Source organism: Malassezia restricta, chromosome VII (genome assembly GCF_003290485.1).
Source record: "Malassezia restricta chromosome VII, complete sequence".
NCBI lineage: Eukaryota > Fungi > Basidiomycota > Malasseziomycetes > Malasseziales > Malasseziaceae > Malassezia > Malassezia restricta.
The window spans coordinates 231,678-252,246 of NC_040199.1; the positions used below are offsets into that span (position 1 = coordinate 231,678).

Here is a 20,569-nt window from a genome sequence, read left to right on the forward strand (position 1 = left end):
CGGCCGATCTCCACCTGGGTCTGGGACCATGTCTGTGTGGCGCCTAGCGACGCCGGCTGGGCGTCTGATGCGTGGTGCTCGGGCGTACAGTGCACAGGCGGGCGAGACGGACTTTTACCACGTACTACAGGTGCCGAGGCATGCGTCGAAGGCGCAGATCAAGAACCAATTCTACCGCCTATCCAAAGAATACCATCCTGACGTGAGCAAGTCGGAGCATGGCAAGACGATGTTCCAGCGCGTGAGCGAGGCCTATGCTACGCTGAGCGACGACCACCAGCGGCGTGCGTATGACAGGACGCTGGGCGCGGTGCCGGCAGCAGCTGGCGCCCGGCCGTACGAGGCTGACATGTCCGCCTCGTCGCAGTACGCACGCGCCCAGCAGGCCTGGGCGTATCAGCGACGGACGCACCAGGCTACGCACACGGGCTCGCCGCGGTATGGTGCGCGGACGCCCAGCCCGTCGATGGACACGACGACGCAGCACTATGCACGCATGGCCGAGCGCGAGGCCAAGCAGCAGGAGGTGAGGCAGCGCCACGGCTCATCGAATGCGGCGCTGCATGCTCGACCCGCGACCAATTACCGCGCGTGGAGCGAAAAGCGGTGGAGCCACGAGGAGCGGCAGGCTGAGATGGCGAGTCCGCTGGTGCGGTTCTTGCAAGTGGCTTCGGTGATGAGCGCAGCTGTGTGGCTCAGCTACAAATTACTATCCTGAGAATGATTATGAGGTGCCTTTGTCCAGCGACGTGAGGACCATCGCATCCTTCGACGTCAGCTGCCCGGGATTGTAGCGGGCATTTTCGAGCTGGACACGCATGCGGCTGGTGGGACTCGGTGGGCGTGGGCGCATGCGCTGCGCCTCCTCGAGCGATATGGTGACGTTACTGTACGATGAAATGACCGGCTGCGAAAAGTCGCGACCGATCGTGGCCTTCATGATCGCCTTCATCCAGCCGCGCATCGCCGTAGCATCTTCAAAGCTGAAGTAGTGCGTCCGCTGCGTGTCATGCACAATCTTGAATGTATATCCGACCGCATTCGCACTCTCGTCCGACACCACCTTGTAGCCGTGCAGCGGGATCAGGTTCTTGACCTTGTTGGCGCCCGGGTCCCGAAGCACAATCAGATCCATGCCGTGCAGTATGAGGTACCGGTTGTTCCACCGGTTGTACCGTTCCCCACGCTTCTTCACCCAGCCTTGCCGCGCGATCGAGCCGATACGGTTCAGCACCGACTGGCGATCCGCCGCGTCCGAGGCGGTGGGACCTGAGTACGCAGGATCGTCGAGCGACACGCTCGGCACACTCGGCTGGGCGATCGGCTCATTCGGCATGACGGGTCGGAGAGATGCCGAGTCGCCCAAAGGCAGCGAACTCATGGGGAGAGCCTCGGGCGCATATCCATCGGATGGAGGCACGGGCTCGGGCGCATATCCACTTGGAGGCACGGGCTCGGGCACATATCCACTCGGAGGCACGGGCTCGGACACATACTCTTTCGACGGAGGCATCGGCTCAGGCGCCACAGGCGTGTCGGGCGGCGCCGCTCGAGGCTGGAAGGCCTCCTCGCGCTGCGGCGATCGCAGGTACAGTGACGGCTTCGTCGGCACGTGCCCGTCCGTCTCCGTCGGTGCAGCGACCGGCGCCGTGACAGGGGCGGCCATGGCAGAAGGGCTCAGGCCCTGCGGCATATCAATCGCTGGAGCTGGGCGCGCCGGTCCCGAGGTCACACGCGGGCGCTCCTGCATAGTGGGCGCGCCGCTCGGCATGGCAGTGGCCACGCCCTGCGGGACACCGCGAGGCGGACTTCTGGGCGCGCCACTTGGCACAGGGGCCGGCATCATGGGCGCAGACGCTCGGGCCGGGGCAGGTGTGGTGGCACCATGCCTGAGCTCATCGATCGCACTCGCGAGCTTGAAACGACGGCCATATGCGATAATATCAATCTCCTTGAGCATATTAATGTCGAGCGAGAGAAGTGATGCGCCATTCACTTCGTGTTCACGTAGTTTTTCAAGGACCGAGGCGTCCATGTCTTTGCTGCGAGCCCACTCGACGACATCGTCAATCGACCACTGGGACGCATCGACCACAGCAGGCCCCGTCGCGGCAGGCTGCTCGGTCGGCGCCGGTACAGGCACCGTAGGCACAGCAGGCACCGTAGGCAAGGTGGGCGCTGGCACTGGCTCTGGGCGCGTCTCGCGAGCGGCGGGCCATGGCTGGCTCGTGAAGGCGTCGCCCGGCGGCATCGAGCGCTCGGCGGTCGGGACAGCAGGCCCTGCAAGATGCGGCACATGGGCGGTCTCTGAAGGCATGGTGGGAGGCGCCGTCTTTTCGACAGGCAACGCATCCTCATCCTCGACCTCGTCCTCGCTTTCGTCACTCAGTTCGAGCATGGCCAGGGGCTTGACGCCACCACCGGTCGTCGCGAGCGTCTTTTGCCTGTTCGAAATCGTGCCAGGTTCGCCCACGCCCACGGGACCCTGCCACGCCGTCTCTTCCTGCGACTGCAGACTCTTTTGCGCATTCCGCGCCAGCTCCGCACGCGCCGCAGCCCGAGCCTGGAACTCGCGCTCCACATCGTCTTCAAGACCGCGCGACATGCCCTGTGGTGGCTCTGCCGTGTGCAGCTCCGAGAGCGCATTCTCGATATCGTTCATGGTCGAGTGCATCACGCCGCGGTCCTGCGCACCAAAAGCCGCCGTGCCTTGAGAGGCAGCTTCAGCGGCCGGCGCAGTCTGGGCCGCACCCTCTTCCGACTGGAAGCCACCATTCAGCATCATGAGGGCGGCTGACTCATCTGTCGTCGTATACGAAAACGGAAACAGACCCGTCTCGCCACGCTCATTCGTGCCCTGGTACCATCCGTCGCCATAGGCCTCATCCTTCTCGACGACAAGCACACGCTCACCTACGCGGAAACTGACTTCATCTGGGTTTTCTGCTTCGAAATTGTAGAGTGCGTACACATATTCGACAGGTGGTGCCGACATCGCATACGGCGCCTCTGGCTAACGTGAGCGATGGAGACGCGCGGAGGCCACCTGCCCGCTCCCCGATATTATCACGTGATTTTATGGGAGAGATCGCGCGTGCCTGTCGCTACATGACGAAAAGGAGGTCCATATCGATGGGGTGCGACGCACTCATTTGGGGTTTTTGGGAGTACTTGGCCGCGAGGCAGTCGCGCGTCGCGTTGAGCAGCTGCTTGTACGACAGCTGTGGCCACTGCGACAGTACGGTGATGAACGCCCAGCTCATAGCGCCCGTAGCCTTACCAGCCTCGACGGCATCGGCACTCGTCTGACTGTCCTTGCAGCCCGACAGCATGATCACGTCCGCACCCGACGAACGCGTGTCGCGCGTGTACTGCGCGGCATGCGAGTTGACGGTCGCTGACTTGAACGTATCGAAGAGGCCACGCACCACACCGCCGATATCGCCGCGCGCATAGTCCATAGCGGCACCCAGAATGCCCTTGCCGACGTTCATCGTAATATTCGTCTCCTTGATGTTGCCCGAGGTCGCGTACACATACGGGAGATCGAGCGCCGTTCCCGAGTGACAGGAGTCGAAGAGCGCCGTCAGTCGGCAGCCGACCGGCAGCGGCCGAACGAGGCGCGCATGCAGCTCGTCATCCGGAATCTGGCCCGTCTGTGCATAGTCGAGCGGCAAAATCGTTTCGTTGTACCCATCCTCCTCGTCCATCTCCACCGCACGCTCCTGGCCACCGTGGCCAGAGAACTGGAAAAAAAGAGCATCGCCCGGACGCGCATCCGACACGAGCCAGTGCATCGCATTCACCATGTTTTCGCGCGTCGGGTACGTGCGTGGGTTGTCGGACGGCTCGTCTGTCAGAATCACCATATCGTCCGGATGGTAGCCTGCATGGTGCTGAATAAAGTTCGCCAGGTTATGCGTGTCGTTCCAGCATCCATTCAGCTGCGAACTCGTGCCCACATAGTTGATACCGATCAGCAAGGCCTTACGCTTGCCTCGCATGTTCGAGTACTCGTATGGCATGTTCCCATTCATCATACCGCCATGGGGCTGCGTCTGCACGTAGCCCTGGTACTGAGGCGGTCCTACGGGACCTGACGGCGCTTGATACGACGTCGGCACACCGCGCTGGTCATAGTAGCCCTGGGGCATGTACCCGCCGTACATCGTGGGTGGCGGCGCAGGCGGCGCAGGCGGCCCTGTCGGCTCTCGTCCCTCCACGCCCCCTTAGGCCACGTGGCGCCAAGCCCGCCACGCTGGCTCTGCGGACCATGTCCCACGCCGCGCGAGCGCAGGCGTTTTATGCCTCGTTCCCTCAGCAGCTGGAGCGCGTGCGCCAACTTTACCAGGAGCATGCGTCGGAACGCGCTCTGGAGGCCTTGCTAGATGCACGGCACACCCTGCAACGCGCAGCAGCGTACCTTCCTGCCCACGATATCCAGTCGTACGAGGCAGCATGGAGCGACGTGCATCGCGAGCTCTCACAGCCTACGCGGACATTCCGATTCGCCGCGCCCCACGAGCAAGTGGCGTCACTCCCGCGTGAGGCGCCCACCACGGCGCCGGCACCGACGTACCGCACGCACGATATCATCCACGTGTCTGACAATGCGGTCCTAGCCCATCTCGACGCCTGCATCATTCATACGAACCTCGCCGGAAGCGTTCTGCTCGAAGCGTGCACGCGATGCGCCGTCATTGGCACTGTCGGCCAGTGCCGCCTAACGCGCTCGTCTCACATGCTCGTGTGCGTCGATACCCCCACGCCAGTGACCCTCGAGGAGTGCGATGCTATCCTGATGGGACGTCGATCGGACATGGAGCCTGCCGAGACGTGCGCCGCGCCTGCCGTCCAGGACTTTGACGACGTGTTCGACGAGCAGCGTCACTACACGCCTCTCGACCCCGAATACGCCGCACGCCTCCGCCCCCATCTACAAAATCCATCGGCGCTCGCTTCCATGCTACGTTAAGCCAGGCGCGCCACGGCCCTTTTTCGCCGCTTACGACGCCGCGCGTCCTTTTTGCTATGTGGAGGTGACCGAGATGCGTCCTCCTCGTCTTCGTCGTCGTCCCACGCCGCGGAGCGAGGCACGGCTTCGCCTACGACCGCGTCCACATCGCTGTGGTCCTTGCGTTTGCGTGGCGAGGAGGGTGTCGTCGCTGCGTCGCGGGCGTAAAAGAGGATATACGCGGACGGGTCGTCCAGAGGGCATTGCGAGAGAGTCGACACGTACGAGTCGTCCATACGTAGCCACCGACCTTCGGGCGTACGCACGCTGGCGACGTAGTGACCGACGTTGGGGCCGCTGCCGTAGTGGTGCACGATGGCATACAGGCGGTACGCGTCCGTGTCGGCGGTGCGCTCGCTCATATAGCGGCCGAGCTGCAGGCGCTCCGCATAGCTGATGGGCTTGTTGATCTTGTTGCCAAAGATGCCGAAGCGTTTCAGGTGCACGGTCAGGACCATGGGCGTCTGCTCGATGCTGAAGCGCTTGGTCGCATTGACGCTCTTGTGGCACTGGTCGCAGCGGTACTTGTCGGCCAGCTCCTCGGGCGCGGTAAACGCCTCGAGGGCCTGCTTGACGCTGTGAATGCCTTTGCGGACGTCGAGGCTCAGATCCATCACAGGGTCATACGTGTCGCTATTGTGCCGGCAGCTGTGGCACGTCACGCGGCTGCGTAGGCGCCCGCCAAAGATGCGCTGCACGAGCGTCGTGGCCAGCTCGGGGTCCTGTGGCTTGATGTCTTTGGGCGCAAAGCATGTCGATGCATGCTGCAACGCCTCGAGGAGTAGGCGCAGGTACTCGTGCGCGTCTTCCTGCCGTCCCGGACGAAGTGGGCGAGCAAACTTGCGCAGGTTGTTGATGAAGGCCGTGGGCGATATCGCGCTGCTGCTGCCATAGGCGCGCTCGAAAAAGTCTTTGAGGACGCCCATGGCATTGAACATGTGGGCGGCCTTGAGGGCCTGCTTTTGGGTGTGTGGCACGCCGTAGCGGCCCAGCAGCGTCGGCGTGCTCTGCGAAAGAAGCGCCGACGCGAGCGGCGGCGTATGAAGAAGCGCTTGCATGACGCTGTTCATGTAGCATGTGTTGCCGCGGTTGTGAAGTCCCGCGGTATGCGCGCGGGGCAAGCGGGGTATGATGCGGTGCGCATACAACATACGCGGCGCAGGCGCCTCCTCCTTCTCCTTCGGCTGCGGCTGCTTCTCGTCGTCCTCGGCGTTCACCACCTCAAAATGCGCGGCACGCGCCGCGTCCAGACTCATGCTCGCTTTGAGCTCGTCACGCGAGCTCCCCACGAACCGAATCGGGTCATCAAGGAGCGAGCGAAGAAGAGCCGCTGGCTTGATGGCTTCGTCCATAGCCTGCTTCGACTCTCTCCGCGCCATCTTGCTCGCTCGCGGCGGGCCCGGCACGACGTGGGCCATGATCCAGCCGCGTGGCGCTACGATTCGTTTTTTCGTTTTTTTTTTTCGGCCTCGCTTCGCATGACGTAATCAGCGCCTCGTCGGGTGCCACGCATGGACCACGCGTCTCGTATGGAGCCGTCACTGCCCAAGGCGCTCTTTGACCGTGCGTATGACAAGCGCAAGGCAGCGGCGCTTGAGCTAGAGCGCCAGGTGCGCGATACGGTGTCGCGCGGTGATCGGACGCGTATTGATCACATAGTGCAGCAGCTGTGCGCGTATCTTACGCAGAATCCCGCGCCGCATGCCAATGCCCGGAATGGCGGCTTGATCGGGCTGGCGGGTGTCGGTATCGCGCTGGGCCAGGAGGTCGCCGCGTACCTGGATCAGATGATGATACCCATTCTTGCGTGCTTTAGTGATCCTGATCCCAAGACGCGTTATTTTGCCTGCGAGAGCTTTTACAACCTCGCCAAGGTATGCAAGGGCGAGATGCTCGTGTACTTTAATGAGATCTTTGTCGTGCTGGCTCGTCTAGCTGCCGACTCGGAAGTGTCCGTCAAGAACGGCGCCGAGCTGCTGGATCGCCTGTTCAAGGATATCGTGTGCGAGGCGGCGCCACACTACCTCTCTCAGTACCAAAATGTGGCGCACATTCGCGCCCGACAGGACCAAGACGTTGGCGCCGAGGGCGGCCAGAACGAGCTGGACGTCGCGCGCGAGAAGGCCGCGCACGAAGTGCAGGAGCACCAAGGCGCGAACCGTGCCTTTTCTCTCGCGCGCTTCGTCCCGCTTTTGGCTGAGCGGATGCAGGTGGTCAGTCCGCTGACGCGCAACTATATTATCGGCTGGATTGCCGTGCTCGATGCCGTGCCCGATTTGCAGCTCGTGTCGTACCTGAATGCGTTCCTCCCGCACCTCTTTCAGTACCTCGGCGACCCCAATACGGATGTGCGCGTCGCGACAGCCGAGGTCCTGGCCAACTTTCTGCGCGAGATCCGCGAGGCCGCCCAGCACGAGCGGGAAGAGCCGGTTCGTACGGAAGACTGCGATCAGGACGAGTGGGTCCACAGCCGGCGCGTGCGCATCGAGTATGACGCGATTCTAGAGAGCCTGCTGGAGCAGGTGCAGCACCACGACGAGGAAATCCAGGCGACGACCTTTGAGTGGATCACCGAGTTTCTGCACGTTGTGCCGGCGATGGTCGTGCGGTTCACGCCGCGGCTCATATCTGCTGTGCTCCCCTGCCTCGCGCACCCGGCGCCGGCGATTCAGACGGCTGCGATCAAGGCCAACACCGAGCTGTTTGCGGCGGTCGAGCACCAGCTGCCAGATGGCGGCGGCGGCCTCGACTACTTTGTGACGACGAATGCGCTCAAGCAGCATTTGCAGGACCAGCATGACCAGACGCGCTTACAGGCCCTCGAGTGGCTCATGATGCTGCATGCCAAGAGCCCCACGAAGCTGTTCTCCATCCAGGATGGCAGTATATCCGTCCTGCTCCGTGTGCTGTCCGATCCCAGCGAGGAGGTCATTTTGTGCGATCTGCGTCTGCTCACGCAGATCTGCAGCCGGGCGGACGAGCACCACTTCCGTCTGTTCCTCACCGACTTGCTGGAGCGCTTCGCGGCGGATCGCCGCCTGCTCGAGTCGTGGGGCAGCCTGATCATTCGGCAGCTGTGCGTCCACCTGCAGACGGAGCGCGTCTTTCCCGTGCTCGCCGACATTCTCGAGACGTACGAGGACCTGGAGTTTGCATCGATCATGGTGCAGAATCTCAATATGATCCTCGTGGCGTCGCAGGAGCTCAAACCACTCCGCCGACGGATCCGCGCGCTCGATACGCGCGAGCATCAGCAGCTGTTTGTGCGCTTGTACCGCTGCTGGAGCCACAATGCCATCTCGGCGCTGTGCCTGTGCCTGCTGACCCAGTCGTACGAACACGCCTACAATGTCCTGCGCATCTTTGCCGACCTCGACGTGTCGCTCTCGATGCTGCTGCAAGTCGACAAGCTTGTCCAGCTCATCGAGTCGCCCATCTTTACGTCACTGCGTCTGCAGCTCCTCGAGCCCGAGCAGCATCCCTTCCTCGTCAAGTGTCTCTACGGCATGCTGATGCTCCTGCCCCAGAGCTCGGCGTTTGCGACGCTGCGCAATCGGCTGCAGGCCGTCCACGGCCTCGGCCACCTGACCATGCCGAACGACGAGCGGCCACACACGCGCTACGCACGCCAGGCCACGCCCGACGTGCCGTGGAACGAGCTGCTGCAGCACTTTCGCACCGTCCAGCTGCGGCATGAGCGCCTGCGTCTCGCCACCGAGCGCCACACGGACAACGAGCCTCGGCGGCGCGTGCAGCAGCGCGAGCCAGCGCCGTTTGCTCGCATGTCGTTCACAGCGAACGCAGGTACGCGGTCAGCGCGTGAGTAATGGCCTCGAGCGTATCGCCGCTGGCCGCCACGCACCGCGGGTCGAACTCCGCTCCCTCGAGCGCCTCTGCGAGCTCGGCCGCCGGCACGCGCGTCGTCACCAGCGCCTGCAGCGTATCGTCCTCCATCGCCAGCCATGCCAGCACGGCATTCGCGGAGACGCGTCCGTCCACCGACGCACCAGTCTCGCGCGCCTCGACCACTGCCTCGACTTTGCGGGGATCGAGAAACTTGCTCAGGAGCCGCAGGCGCGGCGCGGAGTCGGACGCCAAATTGTACAGCATAGCATGCAAGAGGTGCAGGAGCACGTCATCGGGGCGGTCAAGGAGCGCGCCGAGCGCGCGAAGACCACCAGCCTCGACGATGCGTACACACGTAGCCGCCCCCGCCGCGTACTGCGCCGCGGCGAGCAGGACGGCGAGCGCACCGCGCCGGACGCGTCGGCTCTGCTTGAGCAGGCGGAGCATGAGCTCGACGCCTTCGCACGCGAGAAACACATCGCGCTGCGCCGCGTCCAGCAGCATGTACTGCAGCGTGTCGACCACATTGCGAAAAAACTCGTGCTCGTCCGTGTCTCGAGGGGACGTGTGCAGGTACCGCGACAAGGCGCGCAAGAGCGCATCCATGCCATCGTGGCGGGCTAGCGCCTCGCGAACCGCCTCGTTCTCTGCGACGGACGCGGCGAGGAGCTCGGCGGCGTAGGCCTGGTTCTGATCCATGCGGCCGCGCACGATGCGAGACACGAGCCATGCCACGAGCGGATCGGCATACGTATCGTACCGCCCGAAACTCTCGAGCGCGCTCAGGATAGCGTACACGACGCGCGCGTCGTCTTCGTAGCGGTCTGAATCAGGCGCGTCGTTCAGGCGCTGTAGATTCGAGAGGAGAATGCGAGGCACGTCGTGCGCGTGCAACGCATCGCGCAGTGCGTCGCCATCGTCGTCGTCTACGAGCTCGGCGATGACGTCGATGGCCGCCGCGGCGATGTCAGGATTGTCGTGCGTCAGTAGTGTGGCCATCGTCGCGGCCATGTCATGCCGCACAAATTCCGGGTACAGCAAGCGGGCATCGGTGGCGAGAAAGGCCACGTCACGGATCGCCGCATCGAGATCCGCCTCCGATGGCAGAAACGCCCGGGGCTCATCGGCATGCTTCAGTCGCATGGCCTGATTCGCGTTCATCGCGCGCTCCAGAGCCACAAACAACTTGCGCGCATGCGCCACCTGATCGCGTGGGTGGTCTGGCACGGCGTCGGCCGGATCGTGGCCCAGGATGTCGAGAATCTGCTGCTGCTCGGCATTCAGGCCACTGCCATCCAAGCGCCCCTCGTCGTCCGACGGCACCTCGAGAGCATCTGTCTCTTCTACGCGCGTGCGTTTCCCGACATCATCGACGCTCCGTGCCGCGACGGGCGCCTCCTTGCGCTTGCCCGTCCGATGCGCTGGCGACGCGTCCATCCAGTGGAGTGGCTCTTGGCATGGAGCCTCCATCGGGTGGCGATATATACACGCCGTTCTACTACTGGGACGGCGTCGCGAACCAGTGGGCGTTTGACTATGAAGGCTTCTACAAGACACACGGATACCCTGAATCGGCGACAGCGGCCAAGCAGCGCGCGGAGCCGACGAGCGCCGAGCTGTATCAGCAGCAGCTGCAGTCGTCCGTCTACGACTATGTGCCGACGCGCGCTGGGCGCAGCACGCAGGTCAAGGTCGCCGGCCACCTAAAGAAGGGCGAGACGCGCGAGACGGTGATCCGACGCGCGGGCGGCAAGCTCTGGGAGGACCGCTCGCTGCTCGAGTGGGACCCCGCGCACAAGCGCCTGTTTGTCGGCGATCTCGGCAACGACGTGCACGACGAGCACCTCGTCCAGGCCTTCCAAAAGTACCCATCGTTTTCGCGTGCGCGCGTCGTCCGCAACAAGGGCGACGGCAAGTCCAAGGGGTACGGCTTCGTGGCGTTTGCCGACCCGGAGGACTTTTTGCGCGCGTGGAAGGAGATGGACGGCAAGTACATCGGCTCGCGGCCGTGCCGCCTGAAAAAGGCCCAGGACACGATCAAGCCCGTCGAAATCGGCGCGCGCAAAGACAAGTTCCTCGCGGCGAATGCCAAGTACACCGACTACCTAAACAAGGCCCGGCGCGGCGGGACCGTGGGTCGGCACTTGCCGCGGGCCAGCGGGCTACCGAAACCGTACTCGAAAAAGTAACTATCGCTTAGATCTTCTCCTCCTTCAGGCCGTCCTTCCAGAACACAAAGTAGGGCGTCACACCGTCCTCACGGTAGTTGAGCAGGGCCACCATACCGTCGGGGTTCATCGACTCACCCGTGTAGAACTCCCAGTCGTTGAACTTGCCGACCACCTTCTTGGCAAACTCGGCCGCCTTCTTCTCAAACTCGGGCACGCGGTCAGGGTTCGTCTCCTGCAGGCTCTGCTTGATCGTCTTCATGTAGCCCTTCAGGTACGTCAGGTAGCTCTTCTTGTCGAACGACGTGGCCTGCAGACGGAACGAGTGCACAATGTTGATCACCTGCTCCGCACCGTTGTCCAGCGCCTCCTGCTGCTCCTCCGCCGACGGATTGCCGCCAATGTCCACCTCGCCGTCCTGGACCGTGATCATCGCAGCGTCGACCTCGTACACAATGTCGTCGACGTCCTGCACACGGAAACCGTCCGAGACCATCTCATCACCGGTAATCTTGTCAACGTAGAGCTTCCATGAGCTCGCCGGCACGTACCTTCATGTCGTCAGCGTGGGTTGGGAAGAAAAAAGTCCGCGCTCCCTCGGCCGGGGACATGGAAAAGGGGGTCTCCGCTGGCTCCACGTGCGCAGCGCCGATCCACTCGCCTGGCCGTGCGGCATGTCTCGATGGCCGGTGGCGCGCTCGCTGGCACTGCGGGACGCGCTGGACCATGTGAGCCGTGGTGAGCCGTGGCGTATCGCCTACACCACACACCAAGACGGCGTCCGTCTCTCTGGGCCCTCGCCTGCCCACATCGCCGTCCTGGACGCCTCGTTCAATCCACCTACCCGCGCCCACGCCGCCCTGGCGTCTCTGCCACGCACCCCATCACAGCCGTTCGATGCGCACCTCCTCCTCTTTTCGGTGCGTAACGCTGATAAGGGCCGCGGCCGCGCAGGCGACGCGAGCCCCATCGAGCGACTCGAAATGATGGAGTTGCTGGCGCACGAACTCGAGGCCCAGCACCTGCAGGTCGTCGTCGCGCTGGTGGACGAGCCGCTCGTGTTTGCCAAGTCCACGCTCGTGCATGCACACATGCACCTCTCCGTGCCATATCGCCTGTACTGGCTTGTTGGCAGCGACACCCTCACTCGCGTATTCCATCCACGGTACTATGACTCGGAGGCGCACCTCGAGGCGTGTTGCGAGCGCTTCTTCGGCGTGCAAGGCTCGCGCATGATCTGCGCCGAGCGATCCGCCGCCTCCGTGCAGGGCACGATCACCACCCCCACGACAGCGGCGTCGGACGCATGGCAGTTCGTCCATGCGCCAGGTCCTGCTCGGACATGGTACGAGCGCGGCGCCATTGAGCTGCGTCCGATCAGCACAGACGCAGCTCAGCTCTCTTCGACGGCCGTTCGTCGCTTCCTGCACGAGGCTGCACCCGAGGCGCAGCGGCCGCAGCTCTGCACCATGGTGCCCCCCTCGATCGCAGACTACCTTATCTCTCATTCCATGTATCATTAATGTACACCATACTCTCTACGAAGCGCAGCCTTTTTCGACTGCAGCAGAAACGCTTCCATATCTTTGCGTCCCGGCATCACAGGCATGACGAGCTCTTCGGCTGGCAGCGCGGGCATGTAGCGCCTCGCATCGGTCTCAGGGGTATCTTGCGTCTCGCGCTGGGCCTCCTTCCTCGGCTGAGCTAGCACGTCGGAGGCTGCGGCGTCCAAATCCAGCACCACCGGCTCGGGCTGGGGCATCGGCGGCACGGGCCGGGACGTGCCGAGCGCCGCATGGACACGCTCCCATCCCGCATCCCAGCCGCGCTGCTCGCTCTGCCTCTCCTCGCCCAAAAGCACGCCCCCGTCTTTTTCATCGTCGTTCCCAAAGTACGGGCCCGGCTGGTGCTGGAATCGCTTGTAACGCTGCACCTTGATCGACTCCTTGCCTTCCTCCTCCTGTAGCGCCACGGGATTCAAGTGCTCCTTCACACCAGGCAGCTCTCTCGCGCGCCCATAGTAGCGGTAGCCACGCATGCCTGGGATTTCTTCACCGTGATCATCCAAAATGCGGGGTACGCCGCTGCGATAGTTCGCACCGCCGAGCGCAGCGATCTGCCGCTCCCACTGTGTCTTTTCACGAAAGAGATGATTGATCTCATCGTTGAGGTCCCGCACTTCATAATCTGTGAGGCCTGGATCCTGGATCCGCGCGACTTTGCGAGTAATCTCACGCATCACTTCGCCGCGCCATCGGTCGCAGTCTCGTACGCTATTCACTGTCGTAATCACCTTCGGACGCCGCTCATGCCTCCGCGACGACACACCCAGCTCTTCGGCCTGTGCCTGCCGAAAACGGTACAGCATAGACTGCGCCTTTTCCTGATTCCGCGACATGCCACGACGTCCGAGCGAGCGCTGCGCGCACGCATCGACCGCGGCGGGCGTCGCGTGGCCCTCGGAGGCGGCTTTCCATCACGTGATTTTTTACAGCTGCGATCGACAAAAAAGAAGGCGGCGCGACCTCCTTCTTCTCTCCACCGACTGTAGCCATGTCGAAGATCCAAGTGTCAAGTGTGCGATCGTCCGTCCGTGACCTCCTCCAGGGCTCCGAGGAGAAGAGGCGTAACTTCAACGAGACCGTTGAACTCCAGATCGGTCTGAAGAACTACGACCCCCAGCGTGACAAGCGTTTCAGTGGTACGGTGCGTCTTCCTCACGTTCCGCGCCCTCGCATGTCGCTCTGCATTCTTGCCGACGCTGCCGACGTTGACCGTGCGAAGTTGATCTCGCTCGACTTCATGACCGTCGAGGACTTGAAGAAGCTGAACAAGAACAAGAAGCTTGTCAAGAAGCTCGCCAAGAAGTACGACGCTTTCCTCTCGTCCGACGCTCTGATCAAGCAGATCCCTCGTCTGCTGGGCCCCGGTCTTTCGAAGGCTGGTAAGTTCCCTTCGCCCGTCTCGCACGCCGAGGACCTTGAGAAGAAGGTGACGGACGTCAAGTCGACTATCAAGTTCCAGCTGAAGAAGGTGCTTTGCTTGGGTGTGGCCATCGGTCACGTCCAGATGACCGAGGACCAGCTGACGTCGAACATTATGCTCGCTGTCAACTTCCTCGTCTCGCTGCTGAAGAAGAACTGGCAGAACGTCAAGTCGCTTCACATCAAGTCGACGATGGGTAAGCCCCAGCGTCTGTTCTAAAAAAGTTTTACAACATACGCGTTTCCGGTTTCCTGGATACACCATGGCAGATCGCACGCTTGTACCCAGCTTATCTATAGTTCGTATAGCATGAGTGAGGGGAGCTCAGGATCCCTTGGAAACACGTTCTTCATACTTTCGAGGTGGGCAGGTTTTTGCGTTCCTAGCTGCTACGACTATGCACGATATGGGTAAAATGTGCCGTATCCAGGCGTCGTGATCACCAATCGATGAACACCATGCAGCGCAGAACTCCTTTTGGGACTAGATAGTCAAGTATACACGTTTAGTAACGGTGGAACATCTTGGCACGCTCCGTGCTCTTGTTCTTGATCACCTTGAGCGTGTTGAAGCGAACCGTCTTCGAGAGAGGGCGGCACTGACCTGCACATGTTAGCACGAAACAACGCATCATACATACCAGCCACAATAATGTCACCGACCTCAACACGGAAGGCAGGCGAGACGTGCACAGCCAGGTTCTTGTGACGGCGCTCGTAACGGTTGTACTTGGGGACGTAGTGAAGGTACTCCCGGCGGATGATCACCGTGCGGGTCATCTTGGTCGAGATGACCTTGCCGCTCAGGAGACGGCCACGGATCGACACGAGACCGGTCCAGGGGCACTTCTTGTCTGTTGTGCGTTAGTCCTGCTCTCATGCGCGCGCGGCATCGCAAACGTACCAATGTAAGTACCGGTGACGGCGGCGTTGGGCGTCTTGAAACCAAGGCCCACGTCCTTGTACCACCGCTTAGCACGGGTGCTCTTGCGAGCCACCTTCGAGTTCAGGAAAAGGGGCTGCTTCTGGAAGGCCTTTTCCGTCTGCACACCAAGCTCCACGTTCGACATTGTGACTGAGAGACGTTAGACAACGATGTGGATGCCAGCGTTGGAAGAGGAAGGGCGGCGGCCGCGGCGCCCTTCGACAGAACTGTATGAACCACGTGACCTTACCTCACCATTCACGTGACCAAGAAGGAGGCGGCGAGCGTCTTGTCGAGGCTCTGGGCGCGGCGAGCCTTTTTCCTCACCCAAGAGCTGGTACGTGAGTGTGAGCGAGCGCGCGCGCGCTGACACGGCAGAGTCGGCACTGCAGTAGCAGTTCTTTCGAAGAAGCACTACTCACTTTTTTACTTTGAACGTATCATGTCTGACGTTGAGGAGACCCCTGTCGATGTCCAGGTCGAGGAGACCGAGGCTGCCCCTGCCCCCCAGGGCGGTGCTATGAGCATTGAGGATGCTCTTCAGCAGGTGCTCAAGAAGGCCTTGGTGCACGACGGTCTTGCCCGTGGTCTGCGTGAGGCCACCAAGGCCCTTGACCGCCGTGAGGCCCACCTGTGTGTGCTGTGCGAGACGTGCAATGAGGCCGAGTACATCAAGCTCATTGAGGCGCTGTGCAACAAGCACGACATCAACCTCCTCAAGGTCTCGGACCCCAAGACGCTCGGCACGTGGGCGGGTCTGTGCAAGATTGACCGTGAGGGTAACCCGCGCAAGGTGGTCGGCTGCTCGTGTGTGGTGGTCCGCGACTATGGTGAGGACTCGGAGGGCCTGAACGTGCTCCTCGAGTACTTCAAGAGCCAGCGTGCCTAAGCGCGCTCCAAAAGTGACAGCATCTATGTAGTGCTCCATGTCACGTTGGTGGTATCATGGTTCGTAGAGGCGGTGGCGGCCTGTGTGCATGGCGCACTCGAGGTATGCGTGGGATGTGAGGCGCAGGTGCTCGAGTGTGAGTGTGGCGGCTGCCTCGGCTCGTGCGTCGCCGGTGGGTAGGCGTGTGATGCCGCGCACAGGCGCATCGGCCTCGAATCGATCCGACGTGGGATCGAAGTAGACGACGCGAAAATCGTGGATGGTATGTGGCCGGGAGAGGGCCGGGTCTGCGAGGTACAGCAGGTGCGCGACTTCGCGCAGGGTCGTGGATGGCCATGCGTACACGGACAGCGTTCCTGGCAGGGGCCGTCCCGAGCGCATGTCGGCGAGCGAGCTGGGGGTCAGGTCGGTGCGGGTGGCGTACGTACCGGAAGTCGCTGCGTGACACGACGCATCGCACCACGAACGGAGCCAGCTGTATTGCGTCAGTGTGCCTGCCTGCCTACATCGTCCTGGGCCTGACTGGCCATGCTGCTGCCCCACGGGTGGCACGCCAAGCCGCGGCGCTGGTACGCCGTCCGGCCGGGCGCCCCATCACGTGCCGATCATGGCAGGCCCAGCGAGCGTGCGAGCCGCGTCATGGGCGAGGAGCGTGGGTGGGGCGACTAGGTTATCTGACCGTAGGCCAGCATGCAGTCGAGTGGCGTGCGGCACGGGGCGTGAGTGCGTCGGGATCGACATACGCACCAACGACAAGACATGGCATGTGGGCACGCGAGTTGGATGTGACACACGCAGCTGTGGCACATGCCAGCGGCGGACGCACGAGCGAGACGCGCATCGTGCCAAACGTATATAGAGGGGCAGGCTCCCCGTGCTCGGTCCACGCACGCACGTATCCGCTCTAGCGTGACACGCACTCTCCGCACTATTGTCCTCATGAGCACACAGCCACCTTGTCTCAGCTCGACAGCCGCCCGCCTGTTTTCGCCGCTGAGCGATGCATGGCTGTGCAACGATGACGAGCAGAGCTATCGTGGGCACGATGCCGAACGACGTGAGCGCGATGCATGGCCGCATGCGCCGCCACTCGCGCCGTCGAGCGAGCTCTTTGACACGTCGTGGCTCGCCGATATCATGTCGCACATGAAGATCCCTCCGGCGCCGCTCAGCACGGATGGCGATGCGGGACATGATGGCCTTCCGCGCGTCGCGGCGCAGCTCGCGTCGCCGTTCCACTCGCCACGCACGTCGACGACCACGACGACGCACGCTCACCAGGATGAGAGGGACACGCCGTCGTGGGCCGCGGCGTCCGCTCATGCGGCGCCCAGGCGGACGGACACGCCCGTGCCACGCCCGCGCTGGCCCCTTCCGACGGGCAGTGCGCCGCCTACGCTCTACAGCGTGTTTGTGGGCGGCCTGGACGAGCACGTCACGGACGAGGACCTTGTCTGGCACTTTGCGCACCCGCCCTGCTGGCCACAGGACCATCCCATGCGGCGCATGTACGTGCGCATCGAGAACGTCGCTGGCTCGCTGTGCGCATGGCCCACGAGTCCCGCGCCGTTCCGTGTGCACTCGGCACGCGTCGTGCGCGAGTCGTCGTCGGCCGCGCAGGGAGGCCGGCGCGTGTTTGGCTTCGTGCGGCTCACGAGCAAGCACGAATGCGACCGTGCGTTGATTGAGATGCAGCACACGCACATGGTGCCTCATCAGGCGCCGCACACGCCGCTGCGCCTGTCGCTCGGCGCAGCGACCGCGCCGCCGCGCGCCGACACCGAGTGCACAAAGGCGCATGGCCGCCCGCATGACAAGGCGCCGGCCCGTCCCGTCGTGACGGCCGCGGCGGTCGTGCGCCACACGCCGCGTCGAGCCGCGTCGAAGGCGGCGCGTCCCGCGCGCACGGACGTGCCAGCCGCGCCGGGCCGTTCGCACACGCCGCCGGCATCCACGCACGCCCCGGTCGAGTGCGTGCCGACGACCCTGACGTTCGTGTCCGAGAGCCAGGGCGACGTCCCGGCGCAGGACCAGCCGCACCTCGCATCCGCTCTCACTGTAGCGCACGCATCCAGCGCCCTCGACCCCACGAACACGACGGTGTTTGTCGGCAGCTTGTTCACGCTGGCGACAGAGACGATGCTGCATGCGCTGTTTTCGCCATTCGGCCCGATCCACTCGATCAACATCCCGCGGGGCCAGGACTGTGGCTTCGTCCAGTTTGCGCACAAGCGCGATGCCGCGCGGGCGATTGCGGAGATGCAAGGCTACCAGCTCTCCGGCGGCGGCGCGCTGCGTCTCAGCTGGGGCCGCAGCCTGGGCGAAAAGGCCGCCGCTCGCGCAGCGATCCGCGCCGGTCTTCGCTGGGTCGAAGGCGCCGCCACCGCCGCGGCCACGGACGGAGGTGGAGGTGCTTAGCGGTCCCCGTCCATGCCGTATGGCGTCGTGCTCGTGTTTGTGCATGGCTTCCGCGGGCGGGCCGAGCAGACGTTTGGGGCGTATCCTGCGCGCCTGCGGCATCTCGTGCGCGAGACGCATCCTGGCGTGCCCGTCGAGGCGGTGATCTACCCGACGTACGAGACGCGCGGCTCGCTGGGCGACGCCGTCGACGCGTTCGTGGCGTGGCTCACGACGCTCGTGGCTGAGCGCGAATCGACGCAGGGCCACCGCTTTTGCGTCGTCCTATGTGGCCACTCGATGGGCGGCATGGTGTGCCTGGATGCCGCGCGCGCGATCCGGGCCCAGGGCCGCGGCGCCTGGCCGCGCGTCGGTGGCGTCATCGCCTACGACACGCCGTTCCTCGGCATTCATCCGCATGTATTCAAGCACCAGCTCACGACGTACCAGCAGTACGTGGACTCGGCCGTGCGCGCCAGCTCGATGTGGGCGCCCGTGACGGGCGGCCTCGCGGCATGGTGGTCCGCGCCGCCGTCGAGCGCCACGCGCCTGTCCACGGCGACGTGGATCGGCCTCGGCGCCGCCGCCGCGACGGCCGTCGGCACAGCTGCGACGGCCGCCGTGCATCGCTCCGAGGCCATCCAGGATGCGTGCCGCTGGGTCGGCGACCACCTCTTGTTCGTACGGCACGTCTGGGATCGCGACGCACTCGCAGCGCGCATGACCAGCTGTGACGTGCCGTTCCACTGCTTTTACACCCAGCTCGCCGACGAGCAGCGCACCTTTCTCCTCGTCCCACCGCCCGCGGCTCCGTATGCACCGCACTTTTCGCCCCTCACATCGCATGCCAAGGACGAGGTGGCGGCGCACACGTCCATGTTTGCGCTCTCGACGAATCCCTCGTACCTCGCGATGGGCGTGGCATCCGCCTCGCTCGTGTCAGCATGGACAGCGCCTTCACTAGTCGACGACGACGAGCATGTCGCCTGACGCCACGCCGAACCACGCCAAGTCGCGCATCATATCATCCAGGGGTATCACGATCGGCTCGCGATCAGACCGCAGGACGGCCCAGATCGCCGCGGACGGCGACGCACCGCACAGTTGCACGAGGCGCCGATGCACGAGGCGCATCGGCATCGTCTTGAGCAGCGCGAGCGACGTGGCCTTGTCCCACGCAGCCTCGTACGGCGTAGCGGCATGTACATACGAAATCGTCAGCAGCTTGTCGTGCATAGACGCTACCGACGCCGGTGCCGGTGGGCCATGCACACGCACGAGCGCCTCGTACCGCGCATCGCCGGGACGCGGCCGTTGGACGTAGTATCGCTCCGCGTCGACGCGCTCCTCGGGCGTGATCGGCGTGTGGTTCAGGCACGTCAGCTTCGCGAGACGGCCTATCGCCTCGATGCGATCGTCGCGGTCGTACACGAGCGACCATGCAGGCGACGCGAGGTGCGTCTCGAGCGCCTGCACGTCGTCCCAGTCCAGCGGCGTATCGTCGACGTGGACGTCGCAGAGCGCCGGCAACGTCGGCGCGGACGCGCGCGGCATGCGCTCCAGCGGATTGCCCGTGAGGACCAGCTTTTGCAGGCGCGGCAGGCGACGCACACCGCGGAGCACGTCGGGCCATGCACCGAGGGCGTTGCCCTCGAGCTGGAGGGTATGCACATGCGGCATGTCCGCGTCGACGGACGCGAGCGTCGTGATCCCATTCCTTGCCAGCTCGATCGACGCCAGGCGCGGCATCGCGCGCGCGAGCACGGCCATCTGCGCCCAGTCGGTGCCCGAGTCGCCAAGAGACAGATGCTCCAGGTGCGCAAAGACACAGGGCACACACGCCGCGGGGCGCAGGCGCACATGCTGGAGCGTGAGGCTCGTCAGCGGCATAGCACGCACGATGCGCGCGACCTCGTCCCAACTCGACAAGAGCGATCGCGATAGGTCCAGCGTGGTGATGGTGCGTGGCAAGGCGCCGTCGTATCCATCCGGCACGGCCTTGGCCACATACACGCAGGACGGATCGGAGGGGCCGTGCGGTGGCGGCCCTACGAGACTCACCGTGCGCAGATCCGACCGATCGCCATACTTCTCACGCAGCGCCTCGACAAACGTGACGCCCCACTCGATGCGGGCGGTCGCGGCCAGGTACGTGCCGTGCCCTGGCGCACACGCAAAGTACCGCGTGCCATCTGGCGCCGTGCCGTCATGCTTGCCATGCTCGGCACTGTCCCATGCAATGCCGTAAAACGTGCCGGGGTACGGCGGCAGCGGGCCCTCGTACAGGAGCGTGCCTGTGTGCCTGTGGCGAGCGAGTCGCGTTCCTACGAGCATGGCAAGGCGCGT

At 63.8% G+C, this 20,569-nt stretch overlaps 18 protein-coding genes across 18 annotated transcripts; 8 read left to right on the plus strand and 10 right to left on the minus strand.

Annotated features, from left to right (window-relative positions):
- Nucleotides 1–28: 28 nt before the first annotated feature.
- On the plus strand, nucleotides 29–718 carry MRET_3919 (DnaJ domain protein; the record flags this gene model as incomplete). Its single annotated transcript, XM_027630546.1, has 1 exon — nucleotides 29–718. The coding sequence occupies one exon, from the start codon at nucleotides 29–31 to the stop codon at nucleotides 716–718; it is 690 nt and encodes a 229-aa protein (XP_027486383.1).
- Nucleotides 719–724: 6 nt separating this feature from the next.
- On the minus strand, nucleotides 725–2,995 carry MRET_3920 (polarized growth protein; the record flags this gene model as incomplete). The annotated part of the gene is made up of 1 exon (XM_027630547.1): nucleotides 725–2,995. The coding sequence occupies one exon, from the start codon at nucleotides 2,993–2,995 to the stop codon at nucleotides 725–727; it is 2,271 nt and encodes a 756-aa protein (XP_027486370.1).
- Nucleotides 2,996–3,104: 109 nt separating this feature from the next.
- Nucleotides 3,105–4,169, minus strand: MRET_3921 (metacaspase-1; the record flags this gene model as incomplete). Its single annotated transcript, XM_027630548.1, has 1 exon — nucleotides 3,105–4,169. One exon carries the CDS (start codon nucleotides 4,167–4,169, stop codon nucleotides 3,105–3,107), a length of 1,065 nt encoding a protein of 354 aa, XP_027486369.1.
- A 104-nt stretch (nucleotides 4,170–4,273) lies between these two features.
- Nucleotides 4,274–4,975, plus strand: MRET_3922 (tubulin-specific chaperone C; the record flags this gene model as incomplete). The annotated part of the gene is made up of 1 exon (XM_027630549.1): nucleotides 4,274–4,975. The coding sequence occupies one exon, from the start codon at nucleotides 4,274–4,276 to the stop codon at nucleotides 4,973–4,975; it is 702 nt and encodes a 233-aa protein (XP_027486368.1).
- MRET_3923 (ubiquitin carboxyl-terminal hydrolase 36/42) lies at nucleotides 4,972–6,432 on the minus strand (the record flags this gene model as incomplete). Its single annotated transcript, XM_027630550.1, has 1 exon — nucleotides 4,972–6,432. The coding sequence occupies one exon, from the start codon at nucleotides 6,430–6,432 to the stop codon at nucleotides 4,972–4,974; it is 1,461 nt and encodes a 486-aa protein (XP_027486367.1).
- Nucleotides 6,433–6,525: 93 nt separating this feature from the next.
- MRET_3924 (vacuole morphology and inheritance protein 14) lies at nucleotides 6,526–8,841 on the plus strand (the record flags this gene model as incomplete). The annotated part of the gene is made up of 1 exon (XM_027630551.1): nucleotides 6,526–8,841. One exon carries the CDS (start codon nucleotides 6,526–6,528, stop codon nucleotides 8,839–8,841), a length of 2,316 nt encoding a protein of 771 aa, XP_027486366.1.
- Nucleotides 8,804–10,297, minus strand: MRET_3925 (beta-catenin-like protein 1; the record flags this gene model as incomplete). The annotated part of the gene is made up of 1 exon (XM_027630552.1): nucleotides 8,804–10,297. One exon carries the CDS (start codon nucleotides 10,295–10,297, stop codon nucleotides 8,804–8,806), a length of 1,494 nt encoding a protein of 497 aa, XP_027486365.1.
- A 20-nt stretch (nucleotides 10,298–10,317) lies between these two features.
- On the plus strand, nucleotides 10,318–11,049 carry MRET_3926 (poly(A) RNA-binding protein; the record flags this gene model as incomplete). Its single annotated transcript, XM_027630553.1, has 1 exon — nucleotides 10,318–11,049. One exon carries the CDS (start codon nucleotides 10,318–10,320, stop codon nucleotides 11,047–11,049), a length of 732 nt encoding a protein of 243 aa, XP_027486364.1.
- Nucleotides 11,050–11,056: 7 nt separating this feature from the next.
- Nucleotides 11,057–11,524, minus strand: MRET_3927 (uncharacterized protein; the record flags this gene model as incomplete). Its single annotated transcript, XM_027630554.1, has 1 exon — nucleotides 11,057–11,524. One exon carries the CDS (start codon nucleotides 11,522–11,524, stop codon nucleotides 11,057–11,059), a length of 468 nt encoding a protein of 155 aa, XP_027486421.1.
- Nucleotides 11,525–11,702: 178 nt separating this feature from the next.
- Nucleotides 11,703–12,551, plus strand: MRET_3928 (nicotinamide-nucleotide adenylyltransferase; the record flags this gene model as incomplete). Its single annotated transcript, XM_027630555.1, has 1 exon — nucleotides 11,703–12,551. The coding sequence occupies one exon, from the start codon at nucleotides 11,703–11,705 to the stop codon at nucleotides 12,549–12,551; it is 849 nt and encodes a 282-aa protein (XP_027486372.1).
- Nucleotides 12,548–13,426, minus strand: MRET_3929 (pre-mRNA-splicing factor ISY1; the record flags this gene model as incomplete). Its single annotated transcript, XM_027630556.1, has 1 exon — nucleotides 12,548–13,426. The coding sequence occupies one exon, from the start codon at nucleotides 13,424–13,426 to the stop codon at nucleotides 12,548–12,550; it is 879 nt and encodes a 292-aa protein (XP_027486371.1).
- A 155-nt stretch (nucleotides 13,427–13,581) lies between these two features.
- Nucleotides 13,582–14,232, plus strand: MRET_3930 (large subunit ribosomal protein L10Ae; the record flags this gene model as incomplete). The annotated part of the gene is made up of 1 exon (XM_027630557.1): nucleotides 13,582–14,232. The coding sequence occupies one exon, from the start codon at nucleotides 13,582–13,584 to the stop codon at nucleotides 14,230–14,232; it is 651 nt and encodes a 216-aa protein (XP_027486388.1).
- A 286-nt stretch (nucleotides 14,233–14,518) lies between these two features.
- Nucleotides 14,519–15,082, minus strand: MRET_3931 (small subunit ribosomal protein S11e; the record flags this gene model as incomplete). The annotated part of the gene is made up of 3 exons (XM_027630558.1): nucleotides 14,519–14,616; nucleotides 14,654–14,866; nucleotides 14,917–15,082. The coding sequence occupies 3 exons, from the start codon at nucleotides 15,080–15,082 to the stop codon at nucleotides 14,519–14,521; spliced, it is 477 nt and encodes a 158-aa protein (XP_027486334.1).
- A 297-nt stretch (nucleotides 15,083–15,379) lies between these two features.
- MRET_3932 (small subunit ribosomal protein S12e) lies at nucleotides 15,380–15,826 on the plus strand (the record flags this gene model as incomplete). Its single annotated transcript, XM_027630559.1, has 1 exon — nucleotides 15,380–15,826. One exon carries the CDS (start codon nucleotides 15,380–15,382, stop codon nucleotides 15,824–15,826), a length of 447 nt encoding a protein of 148 aa, XP_027486389.1.
- Nucleotides 15,827–15,880: 54 nt separating this feature from the next.
- On the minus strand, nucleotides 15,881–16,356 carry MRET_3933 (histone deacetylase complex subunit SAP18; the record flags this gene model as incomplete). The annotated part of the gene is made up of 3 exons (XM_027630560.1): nucleotides 15,881–16,220; nucleotides 16,255–16,301; nucleotides 16,333–16,356. 3 exons carry the CDS (start codon nucleotides 16,354–16,356, stop codon nucleotides 15,881–15,883), a joined length of 411 nt encoding a protein of 136 aa, XP_027486390.1.
- Nucleotides 16,357–16,420: 64 nt separating this feature from the next.
- MRET_3934 (uncharacterized protein) lies at nucleotides 16,421–18,289 on the minus strand (the record flags this gene model as incomplete). Its single annotated transcript, XM_027630561.1, has 1 exon — nucleotides 16,421–18,289. One exon carries the CDS (start codon nucleotides 18,287–18,289, stop codon nucleotides 16,421–16,423), a length of 1,869 nt encoding a protein of 622 aa, XP_027486391.1.
- Nucleotides 18,257–19,213, plus strand: MRET_3935 (uncharacterized protein; the record flags this gene model as incomplete). Its single annotated transcript, XM_027630562.1, has 1 exon — nucleotides 18,257–19,213. One exon carries the CDS (start codon nucleotides 18,257–18,259, stop codon nucleotides 19,211–19,213), a length of 957 nt encoding a protein of 318 aa, XP_027486392.1.
- MRET_3936 (tubulin-specific chaperone E) lies at nucleotides 19,184–20,557 on the minus strand (the record flags this gene model as incomplete). Its single annotated transcript, XM_027630563.1, has 1 exon — nucleotides 19,184–20,557. One exon carries the CDS (start codon nucleotides 20,555–20,557, stop codon nucleotides 19,184–19,186), a length of 1,374 nt encoding a protein of 457 aa, XP_027486393.1.
- Between the last annotated feature and the right edge of the window lie 12 nt (nucleotides 20,558–20,569).